The sequence below is a fragment of the Periplaneta americana genome, chromosome 17, assembly GCF_040183065.1.
Source record: "Periplaneta americana isolate PAMFEO1 chromosome 17, P.americana_PAMFEO1_priV1, whole genome shotgun sequence".
Lineage (NCBI taxonomy): Eukaryota > Metazoa > Arthropoda > Insecta > Blattodea > Blattidae > Periplaneta > Periplaneta americana.
The window spans coordinates 102,216,475-102,230,705 of record NC_091133.1 but is presented as its reverse complement, the minus strand read 5'-3'; the positions used below and the strand labels follow the sequence as shown (position 1 = coordinate 102,230,705).

Here is a 14,231-nt window from a genome sequence, read left to right as displayed (position 1 = left end):
TTCAGACAACTTAGGCCTACTTTTTTTTTCAAAGGATATGTTTTTAATTATAGCTGTTAATTTTGTTGCTATTTTTATTTGTTACTTTACTAGAGACGTAGAAAAAGTAAGTCTGTTACAATAAAATTTATTGATCACATTTTATTTCCAATTCTGGTGTGATTATTATTGCTTAATCTCATCCCACTTTGTTAACTACGTAAGCCTACACTACAAGTACCGGTACACGTAAGTTACTCCCATTATTATTGTTCTTATATTATTGTTGTAAAAGGAAATGCAAATTAATATTTATTGGTTTCATAGTTCATTATCACTATAATCTTGAATGAGTGAAGCGATTATAGTAAATTTCAGTTCGTTTTGCACAAACAAAAATAATATTAACCTATTTCTTGCAGGTATCTTCGAGTTTATGGCGGAATTTAATGTAATTTATTAAAATAATAAATGAACTTTATCAATTTAATATTTCAATAATGTAAGGAAGATGTTAATTTTTCCAAAAGAACCCGGCAACGAAAGTGTAACATATTTTGTCGTCTGCTAGGAGAGATCTGTGATGATGAGGCGATAGTAGCGATCCTAGTGGTGGGCAACTACCCATGTTTGCATTTTTACTACATATTGAGCTTCGCGACTGTATATAGTAGACTGTGCTACTACTATTTAGTTTCTGATTCTTTTACGTTAATCGTTATCAGAAAAACCGAAGTACTGAGAGCTAACTTATTCGCCAATTCTCTAGGTGAGAGACTTCAGTTAATGTAAGATGCGACTGACTCTTCCATACTTTCCCTTTCTTCCAGCAACTCTTGAGGAGCAGTGGATTATCTACATAATCCTGCTATTTCGAAAACACTGCAGTTGATAGCATCATAAAACAGAAAGTAAATGTGTAGCTAAATTAAGATTTAATCACTAAATCCACGTAGGTTAACTTGTAACCAACAATAAAAATACACAAATTTAAACAGAAGACTAAACATCACTCCCCATAAACAGTGGATTTAGAGAAGTCGTTTGTGAAATAAAAACAAATTTGGTTTTAACGAAACCTTTTTCTCTTGTTGCCATGGCAACGATCTTCTTTTAAATTTTAGTTAAGATATTTTACTGAAGCTGTCACTTGTTTGATCCATCTGGTCGCTATAAATAGCTAATTACGGCATAGATTACAGCTAGCAAATTATTCGAGTTTAGTTCCTTGTAAATAGCGATTCTCGCAAGCTTTTAAAAATAAACTGCAGCGGACCTTACTCCCGAACCGTCGATTAACCTCTGTTCTCCTGCACGCCCGTCTCATGTGCGAAGCATGTAACAGGCACGCCAGGATCTCCAAGCACTCGCGATTGCGAATAATAATTAGCAGTATTGAAAGGAACCGTAACTATAGCAATATGAACAAGTGACAGACTACACAATCTGAACACGTGTCTTCTAATAAAAACTATCAGACATCCTAAGATTTTCAAATCAAAAGCTCAGTAATACAGATAAAGGTGAGTTTAAAATTGATTAAACATCTTTACTATCCAATTGTTTTCTTCTGTCAGGAAAGACTTCTGATGCTTGATAGGATTGGGCATTTTCATAATACTTGTGTACGGGAATTTAACTTTGATTCAATATACAGGGACATCATTTTATTTTTACTTCAATTTTTATTGTACCTGAGTTTTTGAATGTACTTCACGCCCACCCCTTCTACTAATGAAGTTCAACCATCCTCCACACAGATCCAAGACCGCATATACAGTCATAGTAAACAGTACGTTCCAAAAATATGTTCGCGTTTTCCAGTGACGAAAGAGCTTTCAGTATTGAATCATTTTCGCACAGGTACTGTCGTCCATTTGCCTATGTCGTATTCCGGTTTCCCCCACCAGTTTTTAATCGCCAGCTAGTGGCTGGGCTGTCTTAGCCCTTTTCTGAGAACATTAATTTCTTTTAATTGGACGTCTACGTAATATTATACAACTATTTAAAATAACTTAAATAAAAGGGCCTCGTTAAGTAATTAACTGTCACGTGATTTCCTCCCTTTCTACGACCCTACGACATAACTACTTGGACGGACAGTAGATAGCATGTCTGAGTAATTTTATCTTTTCGGATCGGGCATAAGTGAAGATTGAATTTACAGTACGTAAGGTACTCTTTTATAGAGGATGTACAGAATTATTTCAACATGAGTTACTAGTATGAAGGACGAAACTGGTAATTGGGATTAGGTACAATAGTCTATAGTGCGATAATATGCACATTAGAACTGAAGCCTGTATCGAAATGAAAGGCCACTATTTAAAAAAATGTTTTTAAATATCCATATTATGATTATTTTTCAATTTAACTTCATTCTCTATATTGTACGCTAATATGCTGTAGACAGTATAATATACACTGCATAATGAATACGTCCACATGGACAGCTCAGTTCATGAGTAAAAACACTCATTGTTAATACTTATTTTGATTAAACAAAAACCTAATGAAAATGATCAAACTCAAAAGTGCAATATTTCCTAGTTTACGTAAATGGATGAACTACTTTTCTTCCCTCCTGTGATTTGTTTGTATATTACGCCAGTATCATCGAACTCCAGTCTTGGAAGGGGGTAGCAAATGGCGTTGATCCAGAGGTATAGGCAAGTTAATATTAAAAATAAAATGATGTCCCTGTATTTTCTACCATGTCTTGTCTTGTTCTGTTAAGAATCTGTAAAAAGATCTATACTTATTTTTTTGAAAGATGGGACATGACAGGAGCGTTGCGATCGGAAAAACAACTGAATGTCACATAGCGTGGTAACAACGGTTAGTTGCCAAACTTACAGTTCCCACGTGGCAAGTGCTTAATAGCTCTCTTGGCGACATTTATTGTGCACACAATGTTAGCATTGGTACGTTTCGTCTTTGATTCTCTGTCGATTTTTGTATTGTTTTCTTACCTTCGCGTCAATTGTCAATGAATGTTTTAACGTCAGCTATCTTAATGTCAATTGCTTGCATCCATCAGCTGGCAGCGTGGTAGTCCATATTGGCAATATGGCATTGTAGTTCCAAGCTCGGCCGCTCAACTGCCATGTCCCATCTTTCAAAAATAAAAGTATAACATCATCACTTTGGATGCAGGGTCTAGCACTGTTGAGATGTGTAGACTTCTGATGCCTTGTGAGATTGGTCCCTTCCATGTTATGAAATAGTTCATAGCAACCCCAATATTAAAAATTTCTCCATGTAATTAGCAGACTACAATCTCTGGAAAATGGCGGTTATAATGAAATAATTTGCGTAAAAGGGACACATAGATCCATAAGCCCCTTTTCCGTATACCGCCTAAATTTTTAAATATTGGAGAAAATCCAATACAAATCATTCATAATATAATATTTTTCATAATTAGTACTACACATCAGCCACTAATTGGATGTTATTTTAGATGAAGTAAGAGATTACACAGTTAATCTAACTGTGAACACTAATGAAGCATTGCGCGAGTGGAATGAATTAGGTCTACGTATCTGAAGTCTGAAGTATTACAAGAACGCTTTTTATAATTTTATAACATTCAAATAGCCACCGGCGTAGCTTAGGCGGCTAAGGCGCTTGCCTGCAGATCCGGAGTTGCGCTCGGGCGCGGGTTCGATTCCTGCTTGGGCTGATTACCTGGATGGATATTTTCCGAGATTTTTCCAAACTATAAGGCAAATGTCAGGTAATCTATGGCGAATCCTCGGCGTCATCTCGCCAAATATCATCTCGCTATCATCAATTACATCGACGCCAAATAACCTCGTAGTTGATACAGCGTCGTTAAATAAAAAAAAGGTAAAGGTATCCCCGTAACATGCCATGAAGGCACTTGGGGGGCATGGAGGTAGAGCCCCATGCTTTCCATGACCTCGGCACTAGAATGAGGTGGTGTGGTCGGCAGCACAAGTAAAATAAATAACATTCAAATCTCTATGATCAGACAACGAAATTTGTACATACATCGTTGCTGTCTTCCATAATATCACACATTACCTTAGAAGCGTATTTAACTCCCGGATACGTAGGCCCCCAGAAGCCGCTATTCCATTGGGCTCCGCCCCTATAGAATCCTAGCACGCCTAGACGATACTTGTTTATGATAAACACACAAGTAATCCTCTTGCTAATCCGATCGCACTAATACATCATGGACGAAATAAGAGGCCATTAAAACGTAAATCCATGAATTGCAGCATACCGTTTCAACCAACGTATTTACAAGCATCTGCCGAAGTGCAGACTTGGTATTTTCCGGCGTTGATTGAAGAGATACTTTTTGGACAAGCTCGGAGGATGAGGGATTCTGTCGGCCTTCTCCCGTTTCTCTCAATACTTGGAAGTGCTGGAAGAATGACGCTTAGATCTGCTAGCGTCTGATGGATGACCGTAGTCACTCGAAGTCATCTAACTGGCACCCACTGACATAGGAGATGGTCTGTGATCATATGGTGACCGTTAATAACTGGTGAGACATAATTCTGTGAAACAAATTTTTCGGACGATAAACAGCCCATAAATCTGTAAGTTTAGCTTCGAGGCCCTTTTGTTCTGCAACACTGAAATCCATATTTCTGTTTCTTGTTAGCAGGAAGCCATATCAAGGACGTTTATAAACCTTAAACATCCATCCATCTTCCTTGGGTGGATATAAACCCTGGAACCTCGGTTCTAATGGCGACCATGATAACAACTCGACCACAGACAACAACCATTTATTTACCACAGGTAATAGGCCTGCCACAAGAGGTTTTGTAGTTATCGATAAATTTATGAGCAGCGTTAGTTGTCAGTAAATGTGTAAATTTATCTAGAAAACTCAAAACTTTTATTTAAGTTGTTGGATATTTTCCACAAATAAAATTTAAAAAATATAAAACCATAAAGTGCGCCAATAAAATATAAACTGTAATTACTTACAGCCGTGCAGTTGAGAGTTTGATCACTGCAACTGGATAACGCCATTGCTGTGTTATGGGACCTCACTTTCTCAGTTTTAATTGCTGAAACAAAATACACGAATATTAGCAATAGAATAAGCAGACATACTCAAAATATTAACTATAAATTGAACTTTATTTAAATATACAACATATTTACATAGTCAATTTTCAAAATGAAACTATGTGAGTAATATTCCATACTTAATTAGCGTTAATAAACACTCTGTATGTATTCTTATTAACAACTCAAGACTTCCGGATGATAACTGTTTCAATTGAAAATGTGAGAATACACCGTAGGATAGAAAAGTTAATAGGCCTTTTACTTTGTACAGGCTAAATAAACTTCAGGAATTTTTATAATAAATATAGTTATATAGCTTCAGTCTGTAACTTATGAAATTATATTAGTACAGAATTAATTTTCTATCACATCACATTACAAAGTTATATTTCCACAAATATTTTCAATTTATATAGTCATCTTCAGTGGTGAACACAAATAGAAAATTTAACACAGGTGATATACATTAGGTGAACATTTGTGTACATTATAAAAGTTAACATGTATAAAATCATTATAAAACAGGCCTGCACAAGGTTTGCGCTCTCCGAGCCGGCTCACAGCTCATGAGCGGAAAGCAGATATTAGCTGCGCTCTGTATAAGGGTGGACTGGAAGAAGGGGTGGATCTCGTACAAAATATACACAAAAGAAAATGCAGTACTACTAGTAAGAGTGTTTATGAAATGAATTCCGGTTCAGTGTTTGCAAAAGTATCTTGGACTATTATTAATTAATAGATAAATATTTATTTTACAGAAATAATAGAAATTCTACAGCTACTTAAATGTACAATATCATTTTGTTATATTTTTATTATTTATCAGTACATTAAAACGAGGTTTTATGCTGTTGGCAGCTGGGAAGGAACAGTATCGTACTGATCGTAATGAAACATCAGTTACAGATGTTCGATTTCTGCCTTTATTGAAGTTGATTATAGAAAACAGTTGCTCACAAATATAAACGTTGAGCCAAACATAGCAATCACTTTCACAGCCAGCCTGTGAAGTCGTGGATATTATTGCTAATGTTTAGTCTTGTAAAACTCAACCAGGCTAGTAGTATTATTCAAACGATCTTTAGCCCTTAGGTCACATTGAAGATCAGTAAGTTCCAGCTGTAAATCGTTAAATGTTAAATGTTATGTTCCGTCTTTTAGATTCCTCCATACTAGACTGTAGCAGTAGGTAAGCAACGTGAAACAGTTACTGAGAATACACATTGCACTCCACTAGATAGTTAAGTGGTCGTTTCCCTCTCCTCTACCTATAGCAAGTCTATTTCATTCTGACGTATCTTCCTCTCCGTTTCGGCGAGCGGTGAACACAGCTCTCCCGCTCCGAAGGAGCGCGCGCGCTCGTTGAGCGCTGTTTGTGCAGGTATGTTATAAAATATGTGAACACAAGTGTGGTTCTAATATAACTTTGTAATGTGATGTGATAGAAAATTAATTCTGTACTAATTTGATACGTTTCAGACTGAAACTACATAACTATATTTATTATAAATTCCAACTTATCTGAAACCAAAATCTCAATATGACTTTCAAATTTATAGGAATTTTGTTTACTTTAATGTAATGTGATACAGTATGCATATAATTAATCGTAAATATTTGTGTCGAACTATCTTTATGTCACTCTTTTTATTAGCTTATCTGCATATAAATGGCTTCAGTCCAACATGACGGGACTGCAAGTCGTCTTATTGTGAACTTGAATATTTCTTCAGTGTGTATGTAGGTAATTACTGAGTAACAACCCAAGTCTTGTTTCTTATAGGAAAATTACCAAGTTACTCTGGTCAAGACTGTAATAGGTAGTCAGTGCTTTTATAGTCAAGGCTGTTTCAAAATAGGAAGCGCATAAAATAAACAGAAAAAAATTTACGAGAGATGAGAGTGATACTATAGGTAAATATTTTTATTTCTGACATTACGTCCCTATGTCCTATTACGGTCTGATTTCTGCTTTCACTAGATCTTCTGAACGACATCTAAAAGTGCTGCAATTTTTAATTCTTAAAGATGTCTACAAAACAACGCAATTTTTTCACTGAGAGTAGACGGAGGATGAGTAGTTTGAGATAGGGATAGTCTCCTTGAGGGGAGGAGCATGGATAGGGACTGCCCTCGAACGTAGGCCATTTGGATGGACCCATTGTACAGACCCAGAAACAAAATTTGGGCCACCTGATTTTACTGTTCCAGATACAATACATTTCGCATGTGCAGTAAACAAGAGCGCCTAAATGTATGCTACTTGTGGACAGTTCTGCGAAGCTTGTTGCCTACATAGAGGACTGCTACCAAGACTCGACCCATTTTTTAATTCCGTATCTGTACCAGCCGGGATGGAATGATGTGTATGTCTTAAGGCCCTCCCGTGCTATACATTCCCCCGTGGGCCGCCACCGAACTCCCTTACAGCCTACGGAATCTTTTTATCTTTCCGCGTAGATCTCACCGCGGTCCATCAACCCCGGTCCCACAAAGAGAGGAGAACCCACAGTACATAGTACATAGCACTATCACCAGCAACTAATGACCACATATCACGAAGTCCGCAGCCGACTCTACATCGGAACAAGCGCGAAATATGAGAAAGAAACGGAGATGATAATGAAAGAGGAGAAGGTAATTATGATGGCGAAATGAGTCCGAGGTCCAACGCCGAAAGTTACCCAGCAATTCTGTTTCAATTGGTTGAGGCAAAACCTCAGAAAAACATGAACCAGGTATCTTGTTCCAACCAGATTTGAACCCGGGCCCGCACGTTTCACGGTCAAGTATGTTAACCGTTTACTCCACAGAGGTGGACGAAATAGGGTTACAATATGTATTAGAAAGACTTGGAAACTTCTTAGTGTTTTTCATAATTTAGCGTTATTAAAATCTGCAAAATTTATAGACTGATTACATGATTACACTCCACTGCGTTAAAGTTCTATATAGCAAAATAAGATTCGGTCAGCTTAGGCTTGACCTGACTTTTCGAGGGTTGGACTCGAAAGTAAATTTTGAAGAAAATCTCTCAAAAATCATAATTTTGTTTTTTGACGTTATAAAATACTATATACCTCCCTCTACTAAAAAATAGCACTACCGGTACGGTACCGCCATTTTTAAAGTCCATATGCCAATTTTATGCGATGAACCTATTCACAAATTATGAGATCGAAGAAAAAAAATTGTTACGCAAGAGACTTCTTGAGTCACTCACCCCCCAAAAATGTAAACTTGCCTATAACTTGTGAGCCATGAGAACTACAAAGACAAATGTTTGTGAGTTCTTTAGTTATATTAGTATATAGGCTACTTATAGTACAAATTTGAAAAATCTAGCTTTCATAGTTTAGAATTTCGTAATTTCACTCATGAGTACCCTTAGACATGCGTCGGCCTATTGTGTGCACTATATACGCGATTATTGTCCAAGTCTGCACAGGGGGTTTGGGTGGCATTCGTGAACCCGACGCTGATAGGTGAGCCACCCTTCCTCAGCTCCTGACAGAACCAGGTTCCATCTGAAGACGAGTAGCCTGATAATCCCCAGGAGTCCGGAGATCAAATCCTTCCTAATCAGCAACGGAAATCCATACTAACCCCAAAACTTTACCCTAGTCAATTTTTACAACTGCAGAAGATAGATAAAATGAGGGGAAGGTGGAGAGTGGTGGTGAAATAATGGAGGGAAACAGGAGTATTGCAAGAAAAACCTAGCCGCGGATTGAACCCAGGCAGCCTGGATGAAAGACCAGCGAGCTAGTACTTTAGTCACAGAAGCGGCTCGGTCAGCTTTAAAAGGCGTCCGACTTCCTGCTTCCGTGTAGTGCTTGTGGCCTAATCGGCTTATGCAGGCGACGTCCTTCAAGGGCATTTGAGCGGTTTTGAATGGCCTATTGTGTTCTGCGCCAGACTCCTACAATTTCGTTCTATGAGCCACTCAGCTTCTCATCGAGTTCTGTGAACCACTCAGCGTCTTGGAGTGCAGGCAGGCATCTTTCCTTGTTGATAAAGAGTCAGAAAATTATTTTCCTCCTTTTCTTCTCCTAGATCTAGAATATGTCAATGGAGCATGTTCGAACGTTAGGAAACTGACCTCTCTACTTTTTCTTGCAGTGCTCTACATGTCGACATTCTCTTGAAATATAGGCTACATTTTCATAATTTTGGGAATTCTACTACGTGACATGATGTGTTACAGATGTTCTCTCTATGATTCTTGATACTGTTAAACTTGCTCAATATATGAAGAATAACGAAAAGGTTTTGTGGTGCTGTAAAAATCGATTTAGAGATTTTCAGGGAAATAACACATTTTCAGCATTCCTGAAGCTAAGGAAGTGGTTTAGAACATGTCTCTGCCCTTTTTTTTTTTAGGTACACAGCGATTTATTGTGAACTACTGGGCAGACTTTTTAACCCGTAAGTGGTGAGGTATTTTTCTAGTCACGTAAACTGGTGAGGTGGGGATTGCACTTACCCCAACTTAGAAACTTGTATCGTTGCACTCAGATAATCAAACTGAATTTTTTATTTATATAATCAAGTACTTTTATTTGTTTTAACCAGGTTTTCTTCAAAATTAGGGAAGTAGGCAGCATAATAAGCAATGAAAAAAATATATAGGGGAGAGTCGGGTAGTATCGGACATCGGATAATATCGGACAGTGAGTTTCTTTCATCTACCACACGATGATAGTACCTGATTGACATGTTACGTTTCTGTGATGTCGCATAGAGAAAGGTAACCATGTCATTCAGGTACTACTACATGATGGTAGATGAAAGAAACGCACTGTCCGATATTACCCGATGTCCGATACTACCCGACTGTCCCCTATATATCTCCGCACATCCACCTGGCGCAGGCTTCTTTTCCTTATAATGGCTGGGGTACTCACAGCCACCGCCTCACAAATTACGGGTTAATATTCATTATTTAAAGCCAATTCATAAGAATCATGTGTGAAATAAGATCCATTTTTCTCCAAAAATCTTTATTTAAAACCGATTCAGATTAATTAACTATTATGAAAATCTACTTTTTTCAGTTGAAGCTCCCTGTAGAACAGATTTGAATAATTTCAAGGGAAAAATTGTTCCGGAGACGGGTATCGATCCCGCGACCTCTGGTTGAACGTACCAGAGCTCTACCAACTAAGCTACCCAGGAACTCCACACGACACCCTCGCAATTTTTCCGTTTATATCTACACAACTCGGATGGGATGACGAGACGCCAGAGACCCACATCGAGTGCACACAACTCTGTGTGACTTGGAATTGTGGTTTTCTGTTAACGTATCCACAGTAACGTATATATTATGCAAATCTAGTTTTTCAGGTGAAGCAGATTTGAATAATAATTTAATACTGATCGTCATCGGTGGTCTAGTAGTTATCGTACTAGCCTTCGAACCCGAGGGCGATGGATTTTAAAAGACGATAAACAGTATGGCTCCCTCTGGAAAGAAGTAAATCTGGGAAGCCGGAGTCGTTGGTTTGCAGCATGTAAAAGAACCCTTGTCCCTGATGGATGGCTCCAGGAAAATATTATCGGTCATTTCTTGCCTACGTCAATATTTTGAGGTAACACAATGTACCCATATCAGCGGCCTAAATGGAGATAGTTTACTGTTCCACAAGACCTCCGAGTTTCTGAGGGCCTCGGCTTCAAATCCCGCTCCACACTGAACTTATAATTTAAGTTTGGCAAGGCCGTGGTCGAAGGAATGCAGGGGTTTTCTCCGGGTACCCCAGTTCCCCTTAGACATCCAAAATATTCTTCATCATTCATTACCAGTGTAATGTAGACCCACAATGCAGTAATATATATTACAGTAACTTGAATGAATTCACCACTTTCATGTGGACAACAGATGATTTTGTTTCTAACTTTATTTTTAATACAGTTCCACAGATTTAAAATGTGTCATGAGTTTTGAATAGCCCTACATTATTTAACAACTTGACGAGTTCAAGAAGGTTGGGGCACACAATTTAAGAAACCCTGCATTAATGTACTAATTCATTGGTCAAAATCAGTCTAATATCTCAATGAAAACATGCGACTCAGAAGGTTTTAAAGGCGAAGAAGAATGTCACAAATAGCAGAAGCACAATGCGGGCGATATTACAGAACTGACCTTTCGCCAAAGACAAACGAAGATCTTCGGATGTTTACGATTGCAAACAAATTCCATCCTCAACAGCTCCGCACTTTATAAACAATCGTGAGACAGCGTTCAAATTCCTGTCTTCTATGTTTGTTTCACTTTCCTGTCATCTTCAAGCTTCCGTAGTGTTCAGCTGAGTCAAGCGGCGGAATATTTACGAATATTCGAAACCCAGATAACCTCGAGCGGAAATCATGTATTGTCACTACTCTTAGTGAACAGCACTAACTGTTAGAGAATTAGAACCTGTAGCCACAAATTTATTTCTTACATGTCAATAAGCCAAATAATTTTATAGTCTATATTTTAATATTAATGTTACTTTTTCCTAAATATACAATAGGAATGATTACAATAACAAATATACGTTAGTCATTTCATGTGCATTTTTTTAATTAATTGCATTTATCTATCAATTACAATATACATTAGCCATTTCATGTGAATATGTAAAAAATTAATTCTATTTATCTAATGATTACAATGTACTACATTAACCATTTTGATGTGAATTAGTGAAAAATTAATTGCATTTATCTAATGATTGCAATGTTTATTAACCATTTCTTCTGAATTAGTGAAAAATTAATTTCATTTATCTAATGATTAAAATATACATTAACCATTCATGTAAATATGTAAAAAATTAAATGTATTTATCTAGAGATTAAAATATACATTAGGCATTTCGTGTGAACTTGTGAAAAATTAATTCTCTTTATCTAATTATTACAATGTATTACATTAACCATTTCATGTGAATTAGTGAAAAAATAATTGCATTTATCTATTGAAACTGTATACTTCATAAAATGAAGTAAAATGTCTTAAATTTTAAAATAAGCGCGAATGTCTTTTATGCTTAATCCAGAAAACGAAAGTTGACATTTTTATTTGGTAGCATTAACTTATTTAACTATGTATATCTTTTGAATAGAAGTTCAATAAAATAAACTATAAATGACTATCACTGGTAAAATATAAGGCAATAAATTAAATTGTTGTGAAATAAGCAAAACTTAATAAGAAAATATGTCATCTTCGACACACTATTTTTGTTTTATTTTGTATCTTTTCTACATTCTTCCTGACTACTTATCTTTCTTAATTTTTCTCTTATTTTTTATATTTTTTTATTATTTTTTTATTTTATTTTATTTTATTTTTTTTTTTTGCTCTCTGGTTTCACTTTTTAATACCTTATACGGAATTTATGTACGTGCTCCATTTTACATGCTGAAAAAGAGCTTGGCGTTTTGTTAAATTTTTTGCTAGTGTACAAAATTAAACTATGTAATGTAGACACAGCAGTAAAACAATGGCATTACCTCAAAACAGGCGATTATTTTAGTAGCTGCAGAACTGCGATTTAAGATATACAGTAGGTCTATGTATAAGTACCCTCGCTATTGAGTCACGCTTCAAATAATTTTATGCAGCAATGATTATAAATGTAAGCCCTAAGTGATAAGATAAAGGGCTATAAACCTTAATCGTATGCTCATGTGTGACGGATGACTGAAGAACGCCTTCGAGAAAAAATGCTGCAATATAGATCGATAGGACAATGAGCAGTAGGCACGATGAAATTGATCAAGCCGCTTAAATTACATCATAAAAATCAATTTCTTGCTTTCAGGGAGAACTTGTCAGAAAACAAATATTCATCAATCCATTAATTAACAACAGAGGCAATAGTTCAGTCAGCTGTTAGCTTCCCATTACAGGAGACAGGGCAGATTGCCTGTGATTTGTGACATATAAAACAGCTATGAGTTAATTATTTTCATAATGCTTGGATCCCTCATTCACATTCAATAAATGTTTCAATATCACTTTATAAATCGTCTCATCATCTATGAATAATTTCGGTAGTTGAACAGAGAATTATTCAATTTAGAGCTGGTCCACAATAAACCGGCAACGAAAACGAGAACGAGAACGGAAGTATTGTTAAAATAAATGTATTTAAATGTGAGCATTCACAATTAACGAGAAGTTTGCCGGAGCCCGGGAACGGGAACGTGAAAGTTAATTGTGAATGCTCACATTTAAATACTTTTATTTTAACAATATTTCCGTTCTAGTTCTCGTTGTCATTTTAGTTCCCGGTTTATTGTGCCGGTCTTTACAGTAACTATTTCACTCATGTACCTATTCTCCAATAGAATGTAAAAATCCGTCTTAATTTCAACCATTCAGATCTATTACTGCAATAATATCGTTTTTAAATTACTCTATTTTATCGATAATGCTTGGCAATTGTTTTCTTCTACGTAGGCCATTTAGTGGCTCAGGGTTGGTTGTACGTAAAATTCATATTTTCAAAAGGGCGAAAATATCTACAGCTGACTGACAGAAACAAATAATGAGTGGAATTATTGCTTTTATGACAAACACAATACAATTTATGCCATAATTAATTATAACTTATGATTATATTTGCAAAACAGTCCCAATAAATTCCACTTCAGATTTTTATTTTCACTATATAAATGTACTCGAAACTATTCTCGTAAATTTATTGGTAAAATCAAACCCTCTTGTGGCTATACTTATGATAAAAAATTATTTAATTTTTATCCATTTTCTTCAGAGGATTTTGCGGGAAGTTGGCTTACTAAATCCCTATAATTTAATTACTTGGCTTTATTTTGACGTAGCTATAACTTTTATATTCGACCTGTAGTAATATAACATATGAAAATATTTTGTGAAACGAAAATTTGACTTCGGTTGTCATGGAAATGATTACGTCATAAATAACAAAGTGTACGAGTACCTTCCTTTATACAAGAGGAATCCGCTATACATAAACTGCTTGCAAGAGTTTATGATAATCCATGGAGGGTTGCAATAAACGATATTTGAAAAAAAAATTAAATCCGACAGGCTCATGTCAGTAGATTTACTGGCATGTAAAAGAACTCCCGCAGGACAAAATTCCGGCACACCAGCAACGCTGATGTTACTTCGACAGTTGGGAGCGTCGTTAAATAAAATATAATTT

General features: G+C 36.2%; 1 protein-coding gene and 1 long non-coding RNA gene across 5 annotated transcripts in view; one reads left to right on the top strand and one right to left on the bottom strand.

Moving 5' to 3' along the window:
• LOC138692698 (uncharacterized) overlaps positions 1–14,231 on the top strand; it is an 80,580-nt gene that overhangs the window by 24,794 nt on the left and 41,555 nt on the right. The gene's annotated exons all lie outside the window — the stretch shown is intronic.
• Positions 1–14,231, bottom strand: part of LOC138692696 (adipokinetic hormone/corazonin-related peptide receptor variant I-like) — a 118,725-nt gene that overhangs the window by 71,685 nt on the left and 32,809 nt on the right. For all 3 annotated transcript variants that reach the window (XM_069815829.1, XM_069815828.1, XM_069815830.1), the window contains exon 2: positions 4,954–5,036. In XM_069815829.1, coding sequence (XP_069671930.1) covers positions 4,954–4,998 — 45 coding nt within the window. In that variant the 5' untranslated portion in view covers positions 4,999–5,036. The remainder of the gene's footprint in view (positions 1–4,953; positions 5,037–14,231) is intronic.